General features: G+C 41.7%; 1 protein-coding gene across 1 annotated transcript; it reads right to left on the minus strand.

The window, feature by feature from the left end:
- Nucleotides 1–537: 537 nt before the first annotated feature.
- On the minus strand, nucleotides 538–19,155 carry STYX (serine/threonine/tyrosine interacting protein). The gene is made up of 11 exons (XM_074908940.1): nucleotides 18,900–19,155; nucleotides 8,371–8,403; nucleotides 7,463–7,516; nucleotides 6,255–6,352; nucleotides 5,465–5,525; nucleotides 4,073–4,109; nucleotides 3,490–3,529; nucleotides 3,345–3,395; nucleotides 2,683–2,755; nucleotides 1,649–1,742; nucleotides 538–958 (listed from the first exon to the last, which is right to left on the minus strand). The coding sequence occupies exons 1-11, from the start codon at nucleotides 18,954–18,956 to the stop codon at nucleotides 885–887; spliced, it is 672 nt and encodes a 223-aa protein (XP_074765041.1). The 5' UTR covers nucleotides 18,957–19,155; the 3' UTR covers nucleotides 538–884.
- Nucleotides 19,156–19,804: the final 649 nt, after the last annotated feature.

The following is a 19,804-nucleotide window of genomic DNA, read 5'->3' on the forward strand; positions in this document are numbered from 1 at the left end:
ATTTTTACCTCAATGATGCAACTATTGTCTCAGAGAGGGAATTATTCCTTCAGTACTGGTTCAAAGATGCACTATTTCTCATAGACAGATGGACTGTACTGGCTCGTTCAACTTAAATCAGCCTATAACTAATTTAACAAGCAGCTTCTTAATGCTGGCTACAAGAATTCAGTCTTGTGTGTAAAATGGGTAGCTGCCCTCTGTATTAATTCAGCACGTATTTTATTAAGTGATTAATCAGTACTCTGTTTAACTTGCATAAGCCAAGAGATTTTTAGACCAGTATTTTGTCTTAAATTGATCTGAGTGCCAGTCTCTCAGTATACAATGAGGTTTTAGAACAAGGCAGAGTTAAATACTGCTCAGATCACTGCTGCTGCTCACTTGCCAGTAGTGCAGTTCATAAAGCACATTTCTACAAGCATGACCATAATATATACTGAGAACAAGGTGAAATTTTAGCAAACTTTTTCTTTACTAAAGTCTCTTGTTATAAATTACACAAATAACTTTATAAACAAATCCCCCCAACTTGCATTTTGTTTAAAGTAATAACTTTATATCATACAAATAAAGAAATTTCAAGTATGAAAAGTGCATTATTGCAATAATACCTCTTTGCAAGTCCAAAAATCTTGGTTTAGAATAAAACTGTAAAGTGTAAAAAAGGAGTAAAACAATCAGTGCCATCTATTCATTCAAGAAGTCCAACATCTTAAAAATGATGCTTAGTGTGTTGCAGAGGCAGATTTACATCTGAAAGCAACATGTAATTGAGAAGAAGCTATGTCTGTGTCCATTTTGCATTATTAGTTCTTTTTCCCTAGTTTGCTTCACCTTTCTTGGCAGGAATTCACAATACAAAGAGTGCTTGCCCTCGGGTCTCATCCGTTCTGTGCTGCTGCCACTTGCATGGTTCCGAGTTCTTCATCCTCTTCGTGCATTCGCTTTAAACTTCCTGGAAGAGGCAAGAGGAAGGAGGACACATCTGAGAGCAGCGCTAACAACAGGCAGCTGCCAGGAGGACTGCAGGGCACTTGCTGGTGTTTTCCTGCAGGGACTCTGTCCTTTGAAGACCTTCAGCTTTTGGATAGCCAGTTGCTGACAGCACTCTTCTTCCCTCACCCTTCTCCACAGGGAAATTTCCTAGAATCCACCCTTTTTTGCACTCCTTTTACATCTCACCCCACGCTCCATTTTCCCTAACCTTTAGCTACTGGCACACCTCTATATGCTTAAGGAAACATTTTTTACAAGCCTTATTATCTGTTCAAAGGCAAAGCAAAACTTTTTTTTCAGATCACTGCCTTAAAATTAAGGGCAGCAATTATGTCATGAACACTGGCTGATTTCAACCCACCACTCCTGATTCCTGTAGGGCAGCTGGGGGTTTGGGACATTTTGAGGCAGGGCCCTTCTCCCGTATGGCATGGAAGTCAGACACCACCGTAGGGAAGTTCAGCCACAAACCAGAATATTTCAGTACTGCAGACTGAAGTTTGACCACAGCTTGTACACCAACTGCAGCCATCCCCTTCCCAGAAGTTTGAGATGTGCTGCTGCTAGAGGTTTACTCAGGGAGTGCCAAAGTCACCCGCAACACCAGGTAGGACAGGCAGCATCACACCCCCCAGGAGAGGCTTCTGACCTGTAGTTCCAGGTGGAACTGAGAGGGATCTCTCCAACTGCAGTGGTGACATCATCTGGATGGTTAATTTTGCTAGATAGATGGCTTCATATTCCTGAAAAAGTTGAATAATACATCTTGCTATTGATCTGGCATAATGCTTTGTAAGGATGAGAAGGATTAATTCAGAGACTTCACTAGGACAGAGTATCTTATAGTAAGGCAGATATTTTAGAGGAGAGTTCTTTGTTGCTTTGATTTGAATGACAAAAACTGTCAGGAAGACAGAGCAAAAGAAAACTTAAAGGATGGCACGAACTGGCTTTAAGGAAGAGAGTAAACTTTCATAAAAAAATTCTGTGAGAATGTTCAGAGAACTCACTGTTGCTCCCAGAAGGCAACTGAGACAGTAGAAACAAACCTGACTTTGAATACGGTAGCTTCAGAGATTTGTTCCAAGGACAAACCATACATGGCCTTGAAGTTGTGTTCCAGGGGCCTGTCACACTTCCAGTGCTACACAAGAACTCCTCGCAGGAGTCTTTAAAAGTACCACTCCTCCAAGAAACTCAGGAGATACTCAATCATCTTGCTGCCAGCCACCCAAGCAATAACAGAGACACTGCAAATCTGTTTCAACATACTGTCCTGGTGTTTGCCCACCCAGTGGGCTCCTGGAATACAATAAAGCAACCTCATGATACCACCATTTGCTGTTTCAGACTTGTGAACTTCACCTACAAATCCAAGTGTCAAGAAGCATTGCTGCTGCGTGCCACGATATTCACTTTGCAGTTTCCTTCGCTGCCAATCGAGCTGTTGCAGAGCCTCTTAATCACTGCACAAACCAGGATTTTTATTTCTCCCGGATTTGCTTTGTCTAAAGCTTAAGTCTAATGAACTAGGGTACCCACTCATCCTCCTCCCAAGTCTACTCTGACATTTACTTGAAGCATACTTTTACAGTAAATGTTACGCCTAAGTACAAACAGCTGTTTTGCAGGAAGATGATTCATCAAATGGGTTCTGAGTTACAGCCAGAAAAATAAAGTCACCTGAAGTTGATGGACAAATCCAGCATTAGGATTAATACAGAATCTTCTTTCTTGAACGTAAGTAAACGCATCCCTTAAAAAGAGAATGAGAGAGATAACATACTTCAGTGGAAAACAGAGCATGACAAAAGTCTCTGTCGTTTCAGGAGTCTTCCTTCTGATTATCAGTTCTTAGGAAATACATGACCCCTAAAGACTCTTCAGAACTGGCTTGTCTGACTGAAATTGTCTGGGCCAAAAGGAAGCAGTAGTTGTAAAATATGATTTTTCCCACCCCCAGTCTTCAGCTTGCTGGCCTGTTTTCAACACACGGCTCAGAACAGCCTCTTGGGGCCTCTCCTACAGTTTTAAAGGCAGGCATCAATCTGTCAGGCTGGTAGCCCGTTTCCATTAGCAGCAGGTACCTACTTCTGCTTAAAGAAAGGATGTAAACAAACCTGCAGCAAAGTGAAATGAAATAATCTGCCCCATGTAGTCCTCAAGCTCAGTAGGCAATAATACACAATTGTTTGTGTTCCCTCCAGAATTATTATTCACTTATACCACTTGAATTACAAAAATTAACACCTACAGACATATCAGGCTACTTCTCTGTACTAAAGTACTCTCACTTCAACCTTTTCAGACAAGGGGTTAACTACATGACCACGCTCTGTTCTTACCTGTACTTCACCCCAAATGTTTCCATTATGTATGCAATAACTAAGGCAGCACTGAAAAAAAAATATTAAAATTAAAATATATTTCCATTGTTTTTTTTTAAAAAAAAAATAAAAAAATCAATAAGCAGGATGGATGGTTTCCTACCTTCTAGAAATCCCTGCATTTCCATGGACAAGAACTTTTCCTGGGAAGGAAAAAAAGAAAACCACAACCAACCATACTTGTACCGACTGAAGAAAATTCTTTGAAATGTAGTTTTTTTTTCCTTGGTACAGAGAACTACACGGTAGAAAGGTACATCCTAAGAAGTGTCTCTTCACTCTAGATTACTACCTACACTCTGTCCATGACTGCCCTGGGATGCAGAAGCATGGATTCCCATTCCTCTGAGGATTCTGAGTAACAGAATCTGGAATCCAGGACCACAATGAAGATTTAAGATTCTACATTACAGAGGGGGCAAAAAGCCTCATGCACAGAACATAGTTGTGTTTAAAGTGGGAAAAAAAAAAACAAACAACAGATATACGGAGAGGCTTGTTTTCCCATCAGAGGCAAAAAGAAAGAAGACTGCTTCGCTCTGAACTTGTTAAAGTCACGCCCAATAAAACCCCAGATTTAAGAAAACCTCATACTTAAGAACCTCTAATACATACCACTAGGTTAGTTTTAAAGCTTTAACAACAATGTATTCATAAATGAAGAAGAAAAGTTAATATGATTTTACCTCCACTTTGTAAACTTCCATCAATAAATTCTTTAGTCTAAAAAAGAAAATAAATTACAAGACTCAAAGTTTCAGATTATTTTAGATGTTTGGATGTTACTGCTACTGGCATTTAAATTTGGTATCTTTATATACAGTGACAATAATGCAATAATGCACTCGGACATCATTTCAACTGGACATTTATATTTGTTTTGTACTTTTAACTATCCATAAAATTGTCTGTGAAAACCTAGTGCAAGGCCAGAAACAAATGCATAAAAATCCAGTATGTGTGCCTTTCACAATCATTATGTCACCTGTTAAGCCACTATACTAAAAATTAACTTCCAAACATCTTTGCTTAACAGTTGGGAAGAAAAAAAAAAAAAAAATCAACCCCCCCCCCCAAACTAAAACCCACATGCATCAACAGCAATCTGACCCAGACCACTCTACTGACTCTGTCTTCCTAGAAGTTCTCCAGTGATATTTGCACTAATTAAAGTAGGTCCAATCAACCTATAAGGTGAGATGTGATGTAGTGCTAGGTTGAAACAGCTGATGAGATGAAAAGCAAAAGCTAAATAATTTACTGTAGGGAAAACTCAGACTAGACTCTTAAAAATATTCCAACACAGAGCTACTAAGGTGTCAGTAACTGTGAGATGTGCAGAGGATGTTGTTTGATCAAATGGCATTATAGGTTAGAAAAGCTGCAGGCCATCAACTGATCTGCTGCCTTGTTCTGCAAAAACATGACCACCTCTGTCATATATGGGGAAGCCAGAAGAGCTTTTTGGTGGGGGTTTGGGTTTGGGTTTTTTGGGGGGGAGTATGGGAAGAAACAAAATGCTTTTGCTATATTGCAAACTAACCAAAAGATTCAAAACCATGGCTCAAAACTACCAGTTCATTCTATTCCCAAAAGTCAGTATGCAACAGGTACTGTTTAACTTAAAGCTACTTTTTAATTCCTCTACAGTAAACACATTTCAAGATACTGTAAAACTTCATTACATCAGCTAGGTATTATTTTCTCTTTGGATTTGTTTTAGTATTTGATACAAGTCATGTAAGTATTCTTGGTCTCAAAAAATATGTTTCCTACAGGCCAAGTTCTCCAGCATTCTCTTCTCCCATGATCTGAATCCTTTGTTTTGAGACCAGACTTCTTTTTAAAAAAAGATTGTAAGAAGATACAACTCTGCCTCAGTTTCTATACTTGAAAAAAAGGAGTTAATTACACTTGCTAAAGTGGCAATAAAGTCACTTAAGAGTTCACAGCCCTTCCAGGTGCCTCAGGCTGGGTCCTGATCCCAAATTTGAAATTGGTATCTGTTAGTTCAGAAAACTCTTGCTGGGCAACTCCATTCCCCATCCGTTCTCATTAACACACAAATAAATACTTACCATAGGGAAAAATCGTATTATATTCTCAACTGGATTATCTGCAATATCCAAGACTAAATACCTACAATGAAAACAGTTGCTATGAGTACACAGTAATACCAAGTTGCCACCACTGGCACATGTAGAGCTGATTCAAGCCCACTACAATACTCAAACCTGCAGAAGGAAGCCAGCAACTACCCTCCTGGCTCGACTTTCTGGTCTGAGCTCCAGAACTTGGACAATCAAGCAATCTCTGGAGCTGTCCTTATGAGGAAGAAAGTAAGGAACCTTCTCCCACATCCCCTGACAAAATCCCCTCCTGGAGGGGCAGAAACACACGAGCACTATGCTACAGGTTTTCAACTGTATACAGCATTTCAACTTTGTTTGCAAGCAGTACGCTACAGACTCCCCAGCAGGTTGTAAATATGGGCCAGGGTTCTTTTCTGGGGCTCTATGCAACTTTCAGAGGTACACATATTCTGATTAAGTTATTCAAAATGATTTATTAGCAGGACAAAGGGTACTTAGTACCAACAACTTGAAAACTGAAGACTGCTACTGCAAACTAACGATACTTCTCATTTGCAGACTTGCCATTGCCTAGAGTTTAGCAGGATGAAAACACTTGACAGTTTGGATTTAAGAGTCTTTCTACACCTTAGCACATTTTTCATACAGTTCTGACAATGTGAAAATATTTGGGAAGAACACTTCACACAAAAAGATCTTGTTAATACAGAATTCAGTTGCTTAAAAGTAAGACCTTTCATCGTTTGCAGGTCTGCATGGTATGATCATTTCTCACCTAAATAACTGTTGGAAGTTTGGTTTAATAAAATTTGCTTCAATGTTTTGCCGTATGCATATTACATGGGTTATTCCATGTTTCTGAAGTATAGGTAGCTGTGGAAAAGAAAAAAACAAATTTTTTTTAAAATGACAGAATCCATCTGTTACACAGTAATAAAAAGAAAAGCTATGCTTCAATGCACAGTAGGGCTATATCCTGTCCTCAAGGAAAATCAAGAGCTAGTTTTCTTATATTCAAAACAGAGTGAAAAATTCTGTCTTTCAGAGACAAAACACAACCAGTAGGACCTGCAAGCAAAAGCATTCCTAACAATGATAAAAAGAACAGGAACTAAAGGCAGCGCTAAATGAGCTTGTTTATCCCTGCCCACCTTCCACTTCGCCTCAAATTGCAAGTCCCTACACGATGCAGTAATTTTCAGCTAGCACTGGATTCTTGCTGGAATTGGACCATTCAAAGTAAAATCGTTTAAATTCTAAGTCTGCAGATAGAAGCTTTGCCTTAGCACTGCTTGACCTTCTTGTAGATGCAATTCACTTTATTTTACTGTACGGGTGAGGTCCCAGTTCCGATTTGTGCAGCAATGCTTTAGCAAAGGCAACAGATTGCCTGATGGGTAACGTGCACATCTCAAATGGTTTACTTTTTTTCTAAGAAAAATTCTATTCAAGCTTAACTATAAGACTTAATTTTAATACAAGAAGCTCACACATGAATGCCCGCTGTAATTAGTGCACAAGTCACTTCAAACTTGCACTTTTCTCTGGTTTGTAAGGTGTAGGTAAAGCTGACTAGCTGAATTAAGAGCGTGTGCACGTGTACAAACATATGCAGAACTTCAAGGCATGAGAAAAAATTTAAAATCAGGGCTCTTTTTTAATTTTTCTCCTAAAGTAACCCTTTAGCTCACCAGATTGTTAAGGACAACGCAGTCTCATGTCAACTCTCATGCCCGAGGCAGCAGTTCAGAGTCACTCTGCAGAGGGGAGGCATTGACACCAGCCCCAGATAATCCTGCAGGCTACGAGGACTGTCCCACAAAAGCACCATGTATTACTTCTACTCTGGTATCTTTCACATTCCAGTTCAGGATTGCAAGCAAATTTACGCTTATACAGATAACATTTAAACATATTCCCACAGTAACAAATCAAAGCACCACAGCAAAGCTTCCTTATGAAACACTATTCTGAAAATCATACCTTGCTTTTCATAGCTGAAGAATACGGGCCTAAAAATAACCCAGGTAAAATTTCCTAGGAGGCAGAAGAACAGACATTTAATACCAATTCAAAATTATCTGAAATAATACATTGCACTCAACTAGACTATGGCCGTGGAAACAAGTAATTTATGTATTAGTGAGAGGCATGTTACCAAGTGTCATTTATAACAGGACAAGGGGAAAAAAAAATTGTTTGGCAGAATAAAAGAAACATGATCTTTGTGCAGGAGATCTTGTTTTGGAACAGGAATCGAGTCCTTTATTTGGACTAAGTTCCAGTTTGATTACTGCATCTTACCCAGCCCCAGATCAAATGAAGGGAACTCTTAACTTTGTGTATAATTGTGTCTTGTAATTAATTCCAAATCGCTCTAATGGAAAAAGAAACATGCATGGTAAATCTTCTAGCTTTGTCCTAGTAGTAGGAAAATACCAATTTTTAACTATTTATCTCCCCACCAATAAAGACATGTAGGTCTGTAGATCTTACCTTGTGCAAGGATTCAGCTGACACCACCCTAGGAAAATTTTAATTGTCCATCCTACTTGAGGACACTTCCAGCTAAATTTAAGTTAAAAATGTATTGGAGCTTTGCTTTTTAACAACCATCTCAAGCAAAAATAAAATATTTTGGGGATTCTGAAAGGGACAACATTTTTTTTTATTAGTACTTGCACAACAGAAGTGCAAGCACACCTGCACAATCCAGAATAACTTTTTTTTTTAAACAAGCTGGCAATCCTCACACACTTCTCCCATGGTACTGCCTGACACTTTACCCCTAAAGATTGATTTTGATATCAGTGTTTTTGTAGGGCACTTTCTTTTTCCTACTGAATGCACCATGGGTTTTGACTCAAATGGTAAATGAAAGTGTGTCATACCTGCATCTCTCTCCTCATGGGATAGGTCCAATCCTTAAAATAAAACAAAAAATAGTTATATAGGCAGATGGAGAGAAAAATAAATTCAGACAGAGATATTATATAAAAGAATCAAAACCTATTTTCCACAGACTGAACAAGCTACTAGCTCTGCAACAGGCACATTGCTTACAGTTACTGGTAACTGTCTACAGAGATACCAGCAACACTTGAGTGCAAGGAACAGTATTTTGCAAGCTAATGTGAAGAAACCTCAAGTACTCTACATCAGTGATGAAGCCTGTGCAGAATAGCTGGTGTGTTATACATCCACACCTCAGCTTTCTGCTTGGAAACTTCCCTCTAGAGTGGGGAGGGGGGAAAAAAAAAAAAAAAGCTTTAGAACATTCTGTACTAGCCACAGAAGCAAAAAAACCTCTTTGACTGGTACAAAACACCTCCTTTGACTGGTACATTCCTACAGCCACTGAAAAAACAGAAGATAACAAGTATAGCAGGTAACTCCCTTAAAATCCACACTGCCTCACCTACTATATTCAAACTAACTCTGTTTTGAATTATTCATGATTTAGCTTTAACAATTCTGGAAGCTTATGTTCTACATGAACACAGCAAGCCATTGAAGTGAATCTCCACTTTTCCTCATCCTCGACAGTCAGACTGGGAAGGATCCTTGCCCAGTGAACATACGCATATGCTTGTGTTCAGCCCCAAGGAGACATTAATTTACATTCAGCACATCACACCCTTCCACAAATCTCAGACCCGCAAGTTTGTGAAGGTTCACCAATCGGGAAACACCCTTTCCCAGCTGACTATTTACTATCATCCAGCTCAATCTATCAAAACTGCCCAGAGCAAATGCCAGCATCAACATTTTCATCCTTTGCTCCATTTTACAGAGCTGCCAAAGCTGAACAGAAAAGTGCTCAGGCAGACTCTATTCCTGGCTTCCCTTCTTTACAACTCCCACTGTCCTCTATTAACAGGCTCTTACTCATTCTTTGACCCTGACACACGAAGGAGTTGTATCTGAGATCACAGTTACCAGCTGGAGAAAAAAAAAAAAAAAAAAGGAAATAGTCAAACATATCAAATCAAATAAGACTGCATACATTTATTTACATAACTTTGTTGGTTGCTCCACTCACACCGGCAGCTAAGAAAAAACTTTGCCATATGTCGTTCTTGTTGATGTTCCAATCTCCTCAAAACTATGAGAAAGTTAAACTCTAAATATTCAACCTCTGAAGTGAGATCAGGATTATACCAAGACAGATCCAGGATCTTAAACTGTGTTACTGTCCACCTGCAGTTGTACCGGTAGCATCAATTTCGCATTAACCTCCTTTTATTAAGCCACACAAGAAAAATCCAGTGCTTCCCACACACACACAGAGTTACCCAGTGGTTTTGCTGGCTCTTGGCAGTGGAATTAGAAAGGATTTTATTATCAGTAAAGTTATTCTGGAAACCACTTGAATTGAAATCTGGGACAGCATTTCTGAGAAAGCAAACAAACATTAAGCCACTCAAAACAATTCTTTGAATACTACCTAAAATGGTAGTACAAACAGGGAAATAAACTGAAATGGTCTTTGCTATAGACACAGAGGTAAGCTAAGTTACTTCTGTACGTTGCAGCTATAATAACAAGAGCTCCTGGTAGTAGAAATTTTGTGACCAAAGGATATTTACAGAACCATATCCTTTGAAGCTTGACCTAGGAGTGTTTTAACATAATCCCATTGTCTCACTGCACATATGAAAGCATAATTCATCCACCAAAAAGAAAACACCAGTTTTGTCCAAGCATAAAACCAGCATTATGAGAAATAAACTCTGAAAAGGCTTCAGGAATACACAAACACTTAAGTGGGTTTATTAATCTTATTTAGATACTCATAGAATTTAAAAGTCTTGATGCAGAGCATAATGAAAACACAAATTCATCACTACTTTGATCAAGGGGACTTAACAATACATTATAAATATTTCCTCCAAATGCATTAGAGGCAGGAAATTGAATTAGTCCCAACAGCTGTACACTGTGCAAAATAAGTAGGCAAGAATTTAGCAATATACAGTCCAAAGGAAACCAAAACCCAAAAGACAACAGATGCCACAGATGTTCTGAACAAGAACAAAATGTCAGTACTGGCTCCTGACATTAGTCTTCAGTGCTCTTCAAGAAGCCAAAAAGGTACAGTTTCCAGTGGGATTGAGGCTGCAAACTAAATATCTGAAAGATGATGTCTCAGATTAAATGTTTTCTTTACACAAGTACATGAACTACTGAAAGAGTGATTCTGGCAGTTTCCTGACAGCCCTTCAAGGCTTTTAGAACTAACAATGCAAGATTATTCAAATATTATGCAAAATTATGTAAAAAAATAATCTATTCATGTAGACTGAACCCAAGCAGAGGTCTCGTTTTAAGGAATCCATTCATCAGACTTGTTTTCCATACTGTCTGAAGCACCCAGCAGACAAATAACAACTGCAAGTTTCTCTTTTTATCAGACCAAATACAAGAATTTTGCTAAGAAAACAACTGACGATGCCAGAGCTGGATAGATTAACAGCACTCCTTGCTGCTAAATATCTGGTAGGTTCTACAGAATAAGCAACTACTCGCCAGAAGACACAATCTTCAATACTCACAAGCCACAAAACTAAAGCAAAGGTACACAAATAATAACCCCCACAACTCCAAAGGTTTAAAGAGGAGCCACTCACCTCAGACAGATCTTCCCAAAATGACACATAAGTTTAAGAGACACCTCAGCTGTTTTGCTGGGGGTGTTCACAGCACATATCAGCTGTGCATTCTATTCACACAAATGAAATGCTGGGGACTATCTAAAGCACTTTGACTACTGCCCCAGAACAGAGCAACTAGCAAGAGAAAAGGGAATAAAACCCATGTCCAAGCCCTCCCACCCCCATCTACAGCCAACACCTAGCTGAAATAAATTGAAGATATTTATGAATAGGCGAAACTTCTCTACACTACAAAGAGCTTCTTGGTAATCAATACCCAAACTACATCAAGAATTACTCTGCCAACAGTTATCATTATTTCATCACTATTTTTCCATAGCTATACGTGTTCTTTAGAGGAACAGTTTAATGGCAAAAACCCCCAACACCTCACATCGCCATGTGCAAATGCACGTACACATGGACTTTTTCCTGAAAGAGTGACTTGGCTAGGACTTAATATAAAATTCATATAATTAATTTTTTAATTAGTTTAACAGCTCTGACATGGAGAATTGTCAATGCTCAAGATACGCACAAAAGCAAAAGACTTTTTTTTTTTTGAAGACAGCACCACAACATACCTCGTGCAACCTGCCTACACCTCACCGGAAGGAATGTAGTGAAATGGATATATGTGACTGCTCAACTGGCCCCTAACTGACAGTTTAAGTTAAGAAGATCTATCTAATTTTCACATATAAAAGGTACATCCTAGACGGTCTTTGCCAAAGCTCAGCTTTGGTTGAAAGGCAATCTGCAGTACTGCACTTTCATTATTACGGTTAAACTCTTGCTGCCTTATAATTAGCAAAGCCTGCAAACCACAGCCTGCCCCAGATGAAGGAAGAAGCTCTCAAAAGGTGCTGAAAAAACCACCAGTAAAATAAATCAGATCAGTAGCTTAAAGAAGAAGAATCCAGTACCAAGAAGTATCTTCTCTAGATTGCAGCTGCTGCCCCTTATCTGCTCAGCATCACCGGGCATCAGCCACCATTTGCAATATCTTTTCCTGCTTTCAAGACTGTTACTCAAGTCCTTTTGAAAAGCTACACATAAGTCCCAGCAAAACCTTCCTGACCACTCCAGGCTTCCGACCCTTTTCCAACGCTTGAACAGCTCTTTTGTTGTTAATAGCATCGCTTACTCCTCTGTACAGCTTTCTCTTCCCATCACCATTCACCGCAGCAAAGCTTCTGCATGATTGATCGTTCCTCGTGTACCTCAAAAATCTAGAGCTGTCAGAATACTCTTGCCTAAATTTGTTTCCCTGTCTAGTGGAATATTCATATAAGCTATAACACTCAGAAGTCTCTCCTCCAAACCTGGTGCAACGTTCTTCCACAAGTTGTGAAATCAAAGCTGAAGACAACTGTTACGGCAGTGACAGCCGCACATTCTGCTGACCTGCTTCAATTCCTTCATCTGCTCTGGCGAGCTGATCTCCCGCTTATAACTTTGTTCTGTTCTGTACAGGAAATTAAACATACAGTGTTATATCAGAACAGTCAGAGGGCGTGATTATATTAACTGCCAACACCCCTATCACCCCCCCTCAGCAGGCTACAGCTTGGATCATGGATGGGTCCTGATCCCTTAATGATTACCTTGACACAAAAGCTTTAGGCTTAATTCTGAGGCAGTTTTAATTCTAATCTACACAATTAAATGAGATCATATCTTGGTTTTGAAAGTATTCTAGACAGTATCTTGAAAAAAACCTCCCAGCTGATACAGTCCAACAAAAGGGGAGGAGGAGGACATCATTAAAGACCTGCACACAAACAGAGATTTGGCCTTTGTAAAATGGAACAAACAATTGTCAAAAGAAATCATGAAATACTGAGGTAGTAATAGAGCATACACATTTGCTATCTTTTAATAAGAAAACAAGACAAAATTAAATGAAGTACTGAAAACATATTCAAGAAAAATATTTACTGAAAGCTGTCATGTCCATCACTTGAAGCACGCTACTTCAAGGGTCTCAAAATTAGCTATGAACAAGAACAAAATGAAAGGCTGTGTCATTAGTTTCAGTCATGCTTCATGTTCTTGGCCATTTATTCCAGCTGGAAGCATTTACATATATATATATAAAAAAACAGAATTATTTCAGCTGGAAGGGACCTACACCAATCACTTAGTCCAACTGCCTGACTACTTCAGGGCTAAAAATATAGATATATAATTATTTTTTTTCCAGGTAGAAGTCCTAGTACAAGTATATAAAATATAAAAAATGAAACCTGGTCTTTTTGTTCCATCAGGATGCGGGCATGCCACCAAGAACAGAGCTATATTAACGAGGTTAAGGAAGGCTTTGACAGTACTGCTAACCCAAAGCAGCAGCTGGTTAAAGGCTGAGCTTACATTCCCACCCTTGCCCAGCTGTTTAATCCTACGCTCAGGAAACTATAATGGCCCAAAACTAACAGCTTTTTTAGCAAAGCTGGTTGTCTACTGAATAAGCTCCCTGCTCCAGGTCACCACAGGTCAGATAAGCATTGGGACAAAAATGGTGACAACACTGGGCGGTTGGCAGGATGCATAAAGCCACTTTTTAGCAAAGCCAGCTATTAGATGGGCTTTGCTGTAATGGCAATTCCCCCCCCCTCGGTCACAGATCCCACTTCGGTCAGTCTCAACACTAGTAAACATGGGCTGGGACGTGGATTTTAACGGCCTTTTCTGTGTATTTGTAAAGAGTACTCGGACAATGGGAAGTCCCCATCGTACAGACATATTTGGAAAATACAAAGGAGTACAAAAGCAGGAAGGTGGAGAGGAAAAACAATAGCAGGTGGGAAGGACAGAACACATGGACAAAGGAAGAAGCATACAACAGGGAAAAAAAGGTTATTTTAGCAGGGGAAAAAAAACATCAGCCATGGAAAGGATAAAAGGTAGACTAAGGCAACTAAACGGAAAGTAGAAACATAATACAGGTAAGAAACAAATGTTTCTTATTTGTCCCACTCTAACACTGGTCCAAAATATACCTCTAGTAGCTTGTTAAATACCGATTAGCACACAGGATTGTCAGCACTGGCTTCTATTAAAGCACGTTAAAGCAGTGAAGGAAGAATTCTTCAGCTTATATGAAGCACATCGCCAAGTGGCAGGACTACCATACTTCTTGTATTATTTTCTTTTTAAATAGACTTACACAGAAGCTGACACTCATCAGAATTTTTTCTAGTAGTATTTTGTCCTGCGTTCACCCCACGGCATTTCTACACACTACAATAAAAGGTCGTGATGATTCACGTTTTTTACAAAGAATCTGTAGAATGAGCACTAACGAACAAAGCTTTGCTAGTAAAGGAAAAACTGCATTCAGATTATCAGAATTGTTTATAATGGTGCAAGTATGTAAGTATGCCCTTTGGTTTTTTGGTTTGGGTTTTTTTTTGTGTAACTAAAGCCTTGTGAGTTGGGCCATACTGCAACAGGCAAGGAACACACAGGTCTCTTCACAACCCTCACTTAGATTAAAAAAAAAAAAGCTTCATGTCCCCAGTTTTACAAACCGCTCCAGTTGTGAGCCACCTTCACGTCTGTGTGGATGCCTGTGCACTTCAGCAGGCTTCCCACGGATGCAAGGCATAAGTTAATCACGACTGACAAGACTGCTCAACTTCAGCTGCCACAGTACACTTTTGATATATGCAAAGTAGTCTGATAGTATCCTACAGAGTTACAATCAAAATCTGTCACCTGATTTACATTTCCCAGTATATCATAGCATTTGTTTCAAATTTCTTTTGCTCTGTTCTGTGGGCAGGTAAAATATTATAATACAGGCTTCCTACTTATTTTGAAGTCTGCAGAGGAGGAGAATCACTATGTTTAAGGGGGTTATTTGTGTTTCCTAACCAAAGTAAAAAAGTTTAAGAAATTTGTTCCACCTTCAGATGGACTGAACTATTGCATAGTTAAAAAAAGCAATCAAAAATACATCAGCGTTTCAGACTAAATATAGCTGTCAAGAAATGTAAATTTCTTCCAAAAATCATGTGCTAAAGAGAACTCAGTTTTTACACATAATAAAAAGACAAATATGACTGTTTAGTCAATAAGCTGATAATTCTATTACAAAAAACCATGGAGAGTCCTAAAAAAAAATTCTCAACGCATCATGAATACTAGTTTACTCAGCCTGCTTGCAAGCAAATATGCTAATGTTTTAACAAAGAAGCGAACTGGTAATTATTGCTGTGTTCCCATTACACATATCCTAGTGCTGTTTTCTGGTTTGTTTCAAATTTAATGGGAAAATAATTTCCACTAAATTCCTTGAATTATTCCAGTTCTTATTCACCATCTTTCCAAAAGTGCTAAGCTGTTTCTAGTACTAATATACCAGATGCACTAACTGCTATTAACCCAACCCTGTTTTAACAACTTTTAGCTGTGTATGTGTTCATACTGGGCAAGGGCGGGGGGGGGGGGGAGGGGAAAGAACCAACCCAAACCAAAACACAGCACTTCTCAAATTTAAGGACGTTGGAGACCTCATCTTGGAAAATGTGCCAATTTTAGAAAGAGACATGTAAGTCTAAACTTAGACGTGTACCATCGCTATTACTCATAAGACTTTGACATGTTCAATATCGCCAATCTGTAGAAGAATAACGTTCAGTTTACAGACATTCATGGCATATACCAGAAAAACTTTGCAAGAATGGCAAGTTACACGTTGAACATCCAAAGATGAAAAGCAGAACACACTCCGATGGCATAAGGACCTGTGAAAAAGCATTTAACTGCCACGGACTCACCAGTGGAAGACGGAAGCTGGTTTATCCTAGCCTTCATCAGTTCATCTTGCAGAACTGGACAATTCACCCAGACTGCAGCCAGAACACGAGCACAGACTAGAGCAAGCCCAACAAGCCAATACTGACACAGGCTTGTACCGAAGCGAGACAGGTGCTGGCAAATACCTGTCTGTGCTTGACCTACAACAAATACAGTTTCACCACTGGAATGAGCTTTAAGTACACACAAACTGCAGATGGTAAATAAAATAATAAAAAAAAAAAAAAAAAGGGAGGAGTTACACGTGTCACTAACAGTACTCAGAGGAATGAAATTCTGGTCTGTCAGTTGCTAAGATGGTATCAGATCGGGAATGCAAAGACAGCACAACTCTTCCCAACAGGTAAATATCACCAGCATTTCTTAACGTGGCATTTCACAAGTTCCAAAAAGTACCAATAACCAAGTAGTTTAAAAATCCAGCAATTTGTAATACTACATATGGATTAGGGACATCGCAAACAATCTACAGGCCAGAAAAGTGACCTCTTAGAGTACATGTCTGCAGTCTGCCTAAATCAATCCAGCCACAGGCTGCTGTCACCCCCTCAGCAGATAGCCTTGCCTGCTCTCTGACTTCTCCTTGTGCCAGCACTAGGAAGCGTGAAGCTGTGCAATCAACCAGCTCATCTCACTGATTTGGCTTTTTTTAAAAAAAAATAAATTATTATTTTAGCTGTCACATGGTTACTAGTGTCAGCCAGGAGAAAGTTGCTGAGGGGTAGCAGTTAGATTGCCTTAAAATGACCACAAAGTTGTGCTTACTCTTGAGCAGCCTACATCAGGAAGTAAACTAGGGATTCCCCAAATTCTCCCTCCTCCCCTTACCCCCCCCCAGTAATTTGAAATCAGCAGATCTACCAAGACAGCATTAAACCATACATAACCAACTTCCTGAAATAATACTAGACAGTACTGCTCATTGAAGAACCTCCTCGCTGCAATACACAAGAGATGATCTTCAGCTTTCCATGAATAACTACATTTTGTGGGCAGAATGATTTCAGTTTCCCTAGTTTGCTTTTCCAAAGCATCTTGTTAAGGATTGGGCTGAAGGGTTTTATGCTGAAAAAAATGCTCTTAACATGTTAGCTCCACAAGAACTCTGACATTCTCACACTGGCTTTAACTTTCCCGTTTCCCCCCCCCAATACTCCAACTATAATGTATTTAGATCAGGTCAGACACAAATGTGAGATGCTGGGAAAGAATGAACTTACAGTCTTTAAAAAGAGTCCTTGAAATTCTCCACTACAATCTTGCAGCATGTGAAGTTCTAACGTTCTGTACATTGTAACACTGAGAGATAAGAGCATGAAAAAAAGCAAAAAATCTACTCTGAAGGACACCATAATTTCAGTTTTTCCTCAGCTAAGAGTTGTTAAGGTTGGCAGTGACCTCTGTTTTTAAAACTATTTTAACCGCACACTCTTTTTCAGCCATTCTAGTTATAAACAGGTTCAAAAAGCCATCCAAGCATAATTTAGTTAACCATTTTCAGAAGTAGCTGTAGATAATATGATTGGTTTCTCCAGAAAGAAAAGATATTTAAAAACAAACAAATTATAAACCTCACAGGGTGGTATATGATTTGTGTTCAGATACAAACTGATAATAGCTTTCTGAAAACAAGATGACTCGTAAACACCTCCAAAGCTCTCAAGTGAAGAGGGCATTAAATCTTGACAACAAAACCAAAAAGGAAAAAAAAAAACCAACACAGTAACTTCCAGATTTCAGGTAGCTTACCGCAGTAACAGCATTCAACAATAACTCCGTTAAAACAGAAATAAATGCTGATGTTATGAAATATGCAACAATCTGTAGACATCTGAAGAGTTCAGATATTATCAACTTCCTGCACGAAGACTGCGACATTCTGCATTAAGTATCTGACACTATCAAAGCAGGACACTTAAGGCTGGTCGTGACACATAAAAACACACCACCAGTATCCCGGGTCAGAAGTCAGAAGCTAAGCCAAGCTCAGAAATCAGACACCACACTGACCCGGCTCCTCCTGACACCACGCAGGGTGCAGTTTAGTCGTAGCAGATATTGCCACCTGTCTTAGTTTGCAGAGAAGCCTTGGCAAACCGTAAGAAATGCCTCCCCAAGAGACTCACCGGAGCGCCAAATTGTTTCTTGAGTATCTAAGAGTTACTGTGTGGAAGGGGACACGCAGGTACTCACTGCTAGCAGCTCGTTACCTTTCTGCATGTACAAGAAAAAAAAAAAAAAAAAAAAAAGGGCAAGCAGGCAGCTAGCAGCAGATGGAGGACAGGACTGGTGACCATACAAAGGGAGGGGGAACAGGCAGGGGAAAGCAAAAGGGCGGCTAGCAGGGAGGCTGTGACCCCGCTGAAGCACAGCAGAGGGGACAGCAGAGCCGGCAAGGTGAGCGGGGGCCGGTCTCAGAGGAGAAAAGCCAAGGGAGCGGCGAGATAAAGCCGAGGGGGGGTGGTTCTGTGAAAGCAGGCACCTTCTCTTCAGCGGGCAGAGCTGGCCAACAGCCCCGGGAGCGGGCGGGAAAGGCCGGAGGCACCCGAAAGGGGCGATGCGGGAGGGAAAGGGCTCTGCGAGAGCAATGGAGACGGCAGGGCCGGAGGATGGGGCCGGTGGTCCCGGGGGGGTAGCACAGAGCCCGGCAGCGGGGCCTGCGGACCGGGGTGTCACCGGTGCGGGGGGAGGAGAGGGGGAAAGAAGATGGTTCTGCGCCTCGGTGGGGACCCAGCGAGGCCTGTGCCGGGTTCTCAGCCGGGTCCCCGCGGCCAGGAGGGAGCGGCGGACACCCCGCCGAGGAGGGGGGGTGTGTGTGTGGAGTGTGTCAGCGGGGGGACAGGGCCCCACAGCCGGGGGGGGGGGGGTGGGGGTGGTTCTCCTCAGGCGGGGCCGGAGCGGCGGCCCCCGGCGAGTCCTCATCCCCCCGCAGCGTCGCTCACCTCCGAGTCCTCTTTGGCCTGCGGCAGCGCGGGGAAGGCCGGCTTGGCGAGCTCCATGGCCGGGCGCTCTCCGGGCGGAGCAGGACCGGGGCAGGGCGGCTATTTGGGCAGCGGGCCCGCGAGCTCCGGCTGGGGAGCGGCGGCAGGAGGAGGCGGCGGAGGAGGCGGCGGCGCGCTCAGCCGCTCGCGCCCGGCCGCCATGCTGCTGCTGCTGCCTCTTCCCTCCTCCTCCTCCTCCTCCTGCTGCCGCCGCCGCCGCCGCTCCCCCGCCCGCCCCCGGGCTCCGCTCCAGCGGCGCCTCCGCCCCCGCCCGCTCCGCCCCGCCCCTCAACGGCCGGAGGGGCGGGGCCCGCCCGCGCGCTTCCCGCCGCCGCCGTGAGGCGCCAACCGGGGCGCGCGCGCGCTGCCTCCCTCCTCTCACGGGGACGTTTCCCCAGGCCGCGGTCGGGAACCGGCGTTACCCACCCCCCCCCCTTCACCCCCCCGGTTCATTAATTAACTCCTCGCAAGACTAATAACAACTTCTTCAACGGGCCCTTTCGCTGCCCGGGCTTTGCGGCGATCGAGGTCCCGCCGAGGCGCGGGCCTGAAGCGCCTCACGCCTCGGCCGCCATGTCACGGCCATGAGGGCTTCCAGAGGCGTTCATCGCGTCGCCTTCCTCTCGCCCTGCTCCTGCCTGTGGTCTCTTCCTCCTCGCACGCAGATCAAACCGCTTCCATGTTGGCGAGCAGGCACTTGTTTTCTCCGCCATCAGAAAGACGCTGCCTGCCTCAAAATCTGAGCTGACCCACAAGCGGGGTTGTATTCAAACAGGTCTGCTTTGTGCACGGGAGGCGCCCTCTGACACACGAGGCTTGGGGCACGAACCTATTTTTCTACTTTTTGAGGTTTCCTGATCCCATGC

The sequence above is a fragment of the Athene noctua genome, chromosome 6 (assembly GCF_965140245.1).
Source record: "Athene noctua chromosome 6, bAthNoc1.hap1.1, whole genome shotgun sequence".
Classification (NCBI taxonomy): Eukaryota; Metazoa; Chordata; class Aves; order Strigiformes; family Strigidae; genus Athene; species Athene noctua.

Coding starts and splice junctions, on each gene's coding strand:
- STYX (XM_074908940.1), bottom strand. CDS start 18,956: ATGGAGCTCGCCAAGCCGGCCTTCCCCGCGCTGCCGCAGGCCAAAGAG. Junction 3,396..3,489: donor AATGCAGGGATTTCTAGAAG/GTAGGAAACCAT, acceptor TTTTTTTTTCAG/TGCTGCCTTAGTTATTGCAT. Junction 2,756..3,344: donor ACATTTGGGGTGAAGTACAG/GTAAGAACAGAG, acceptor TCTCTTTTTAAG/GGATGCGTTTACTTACGTTC.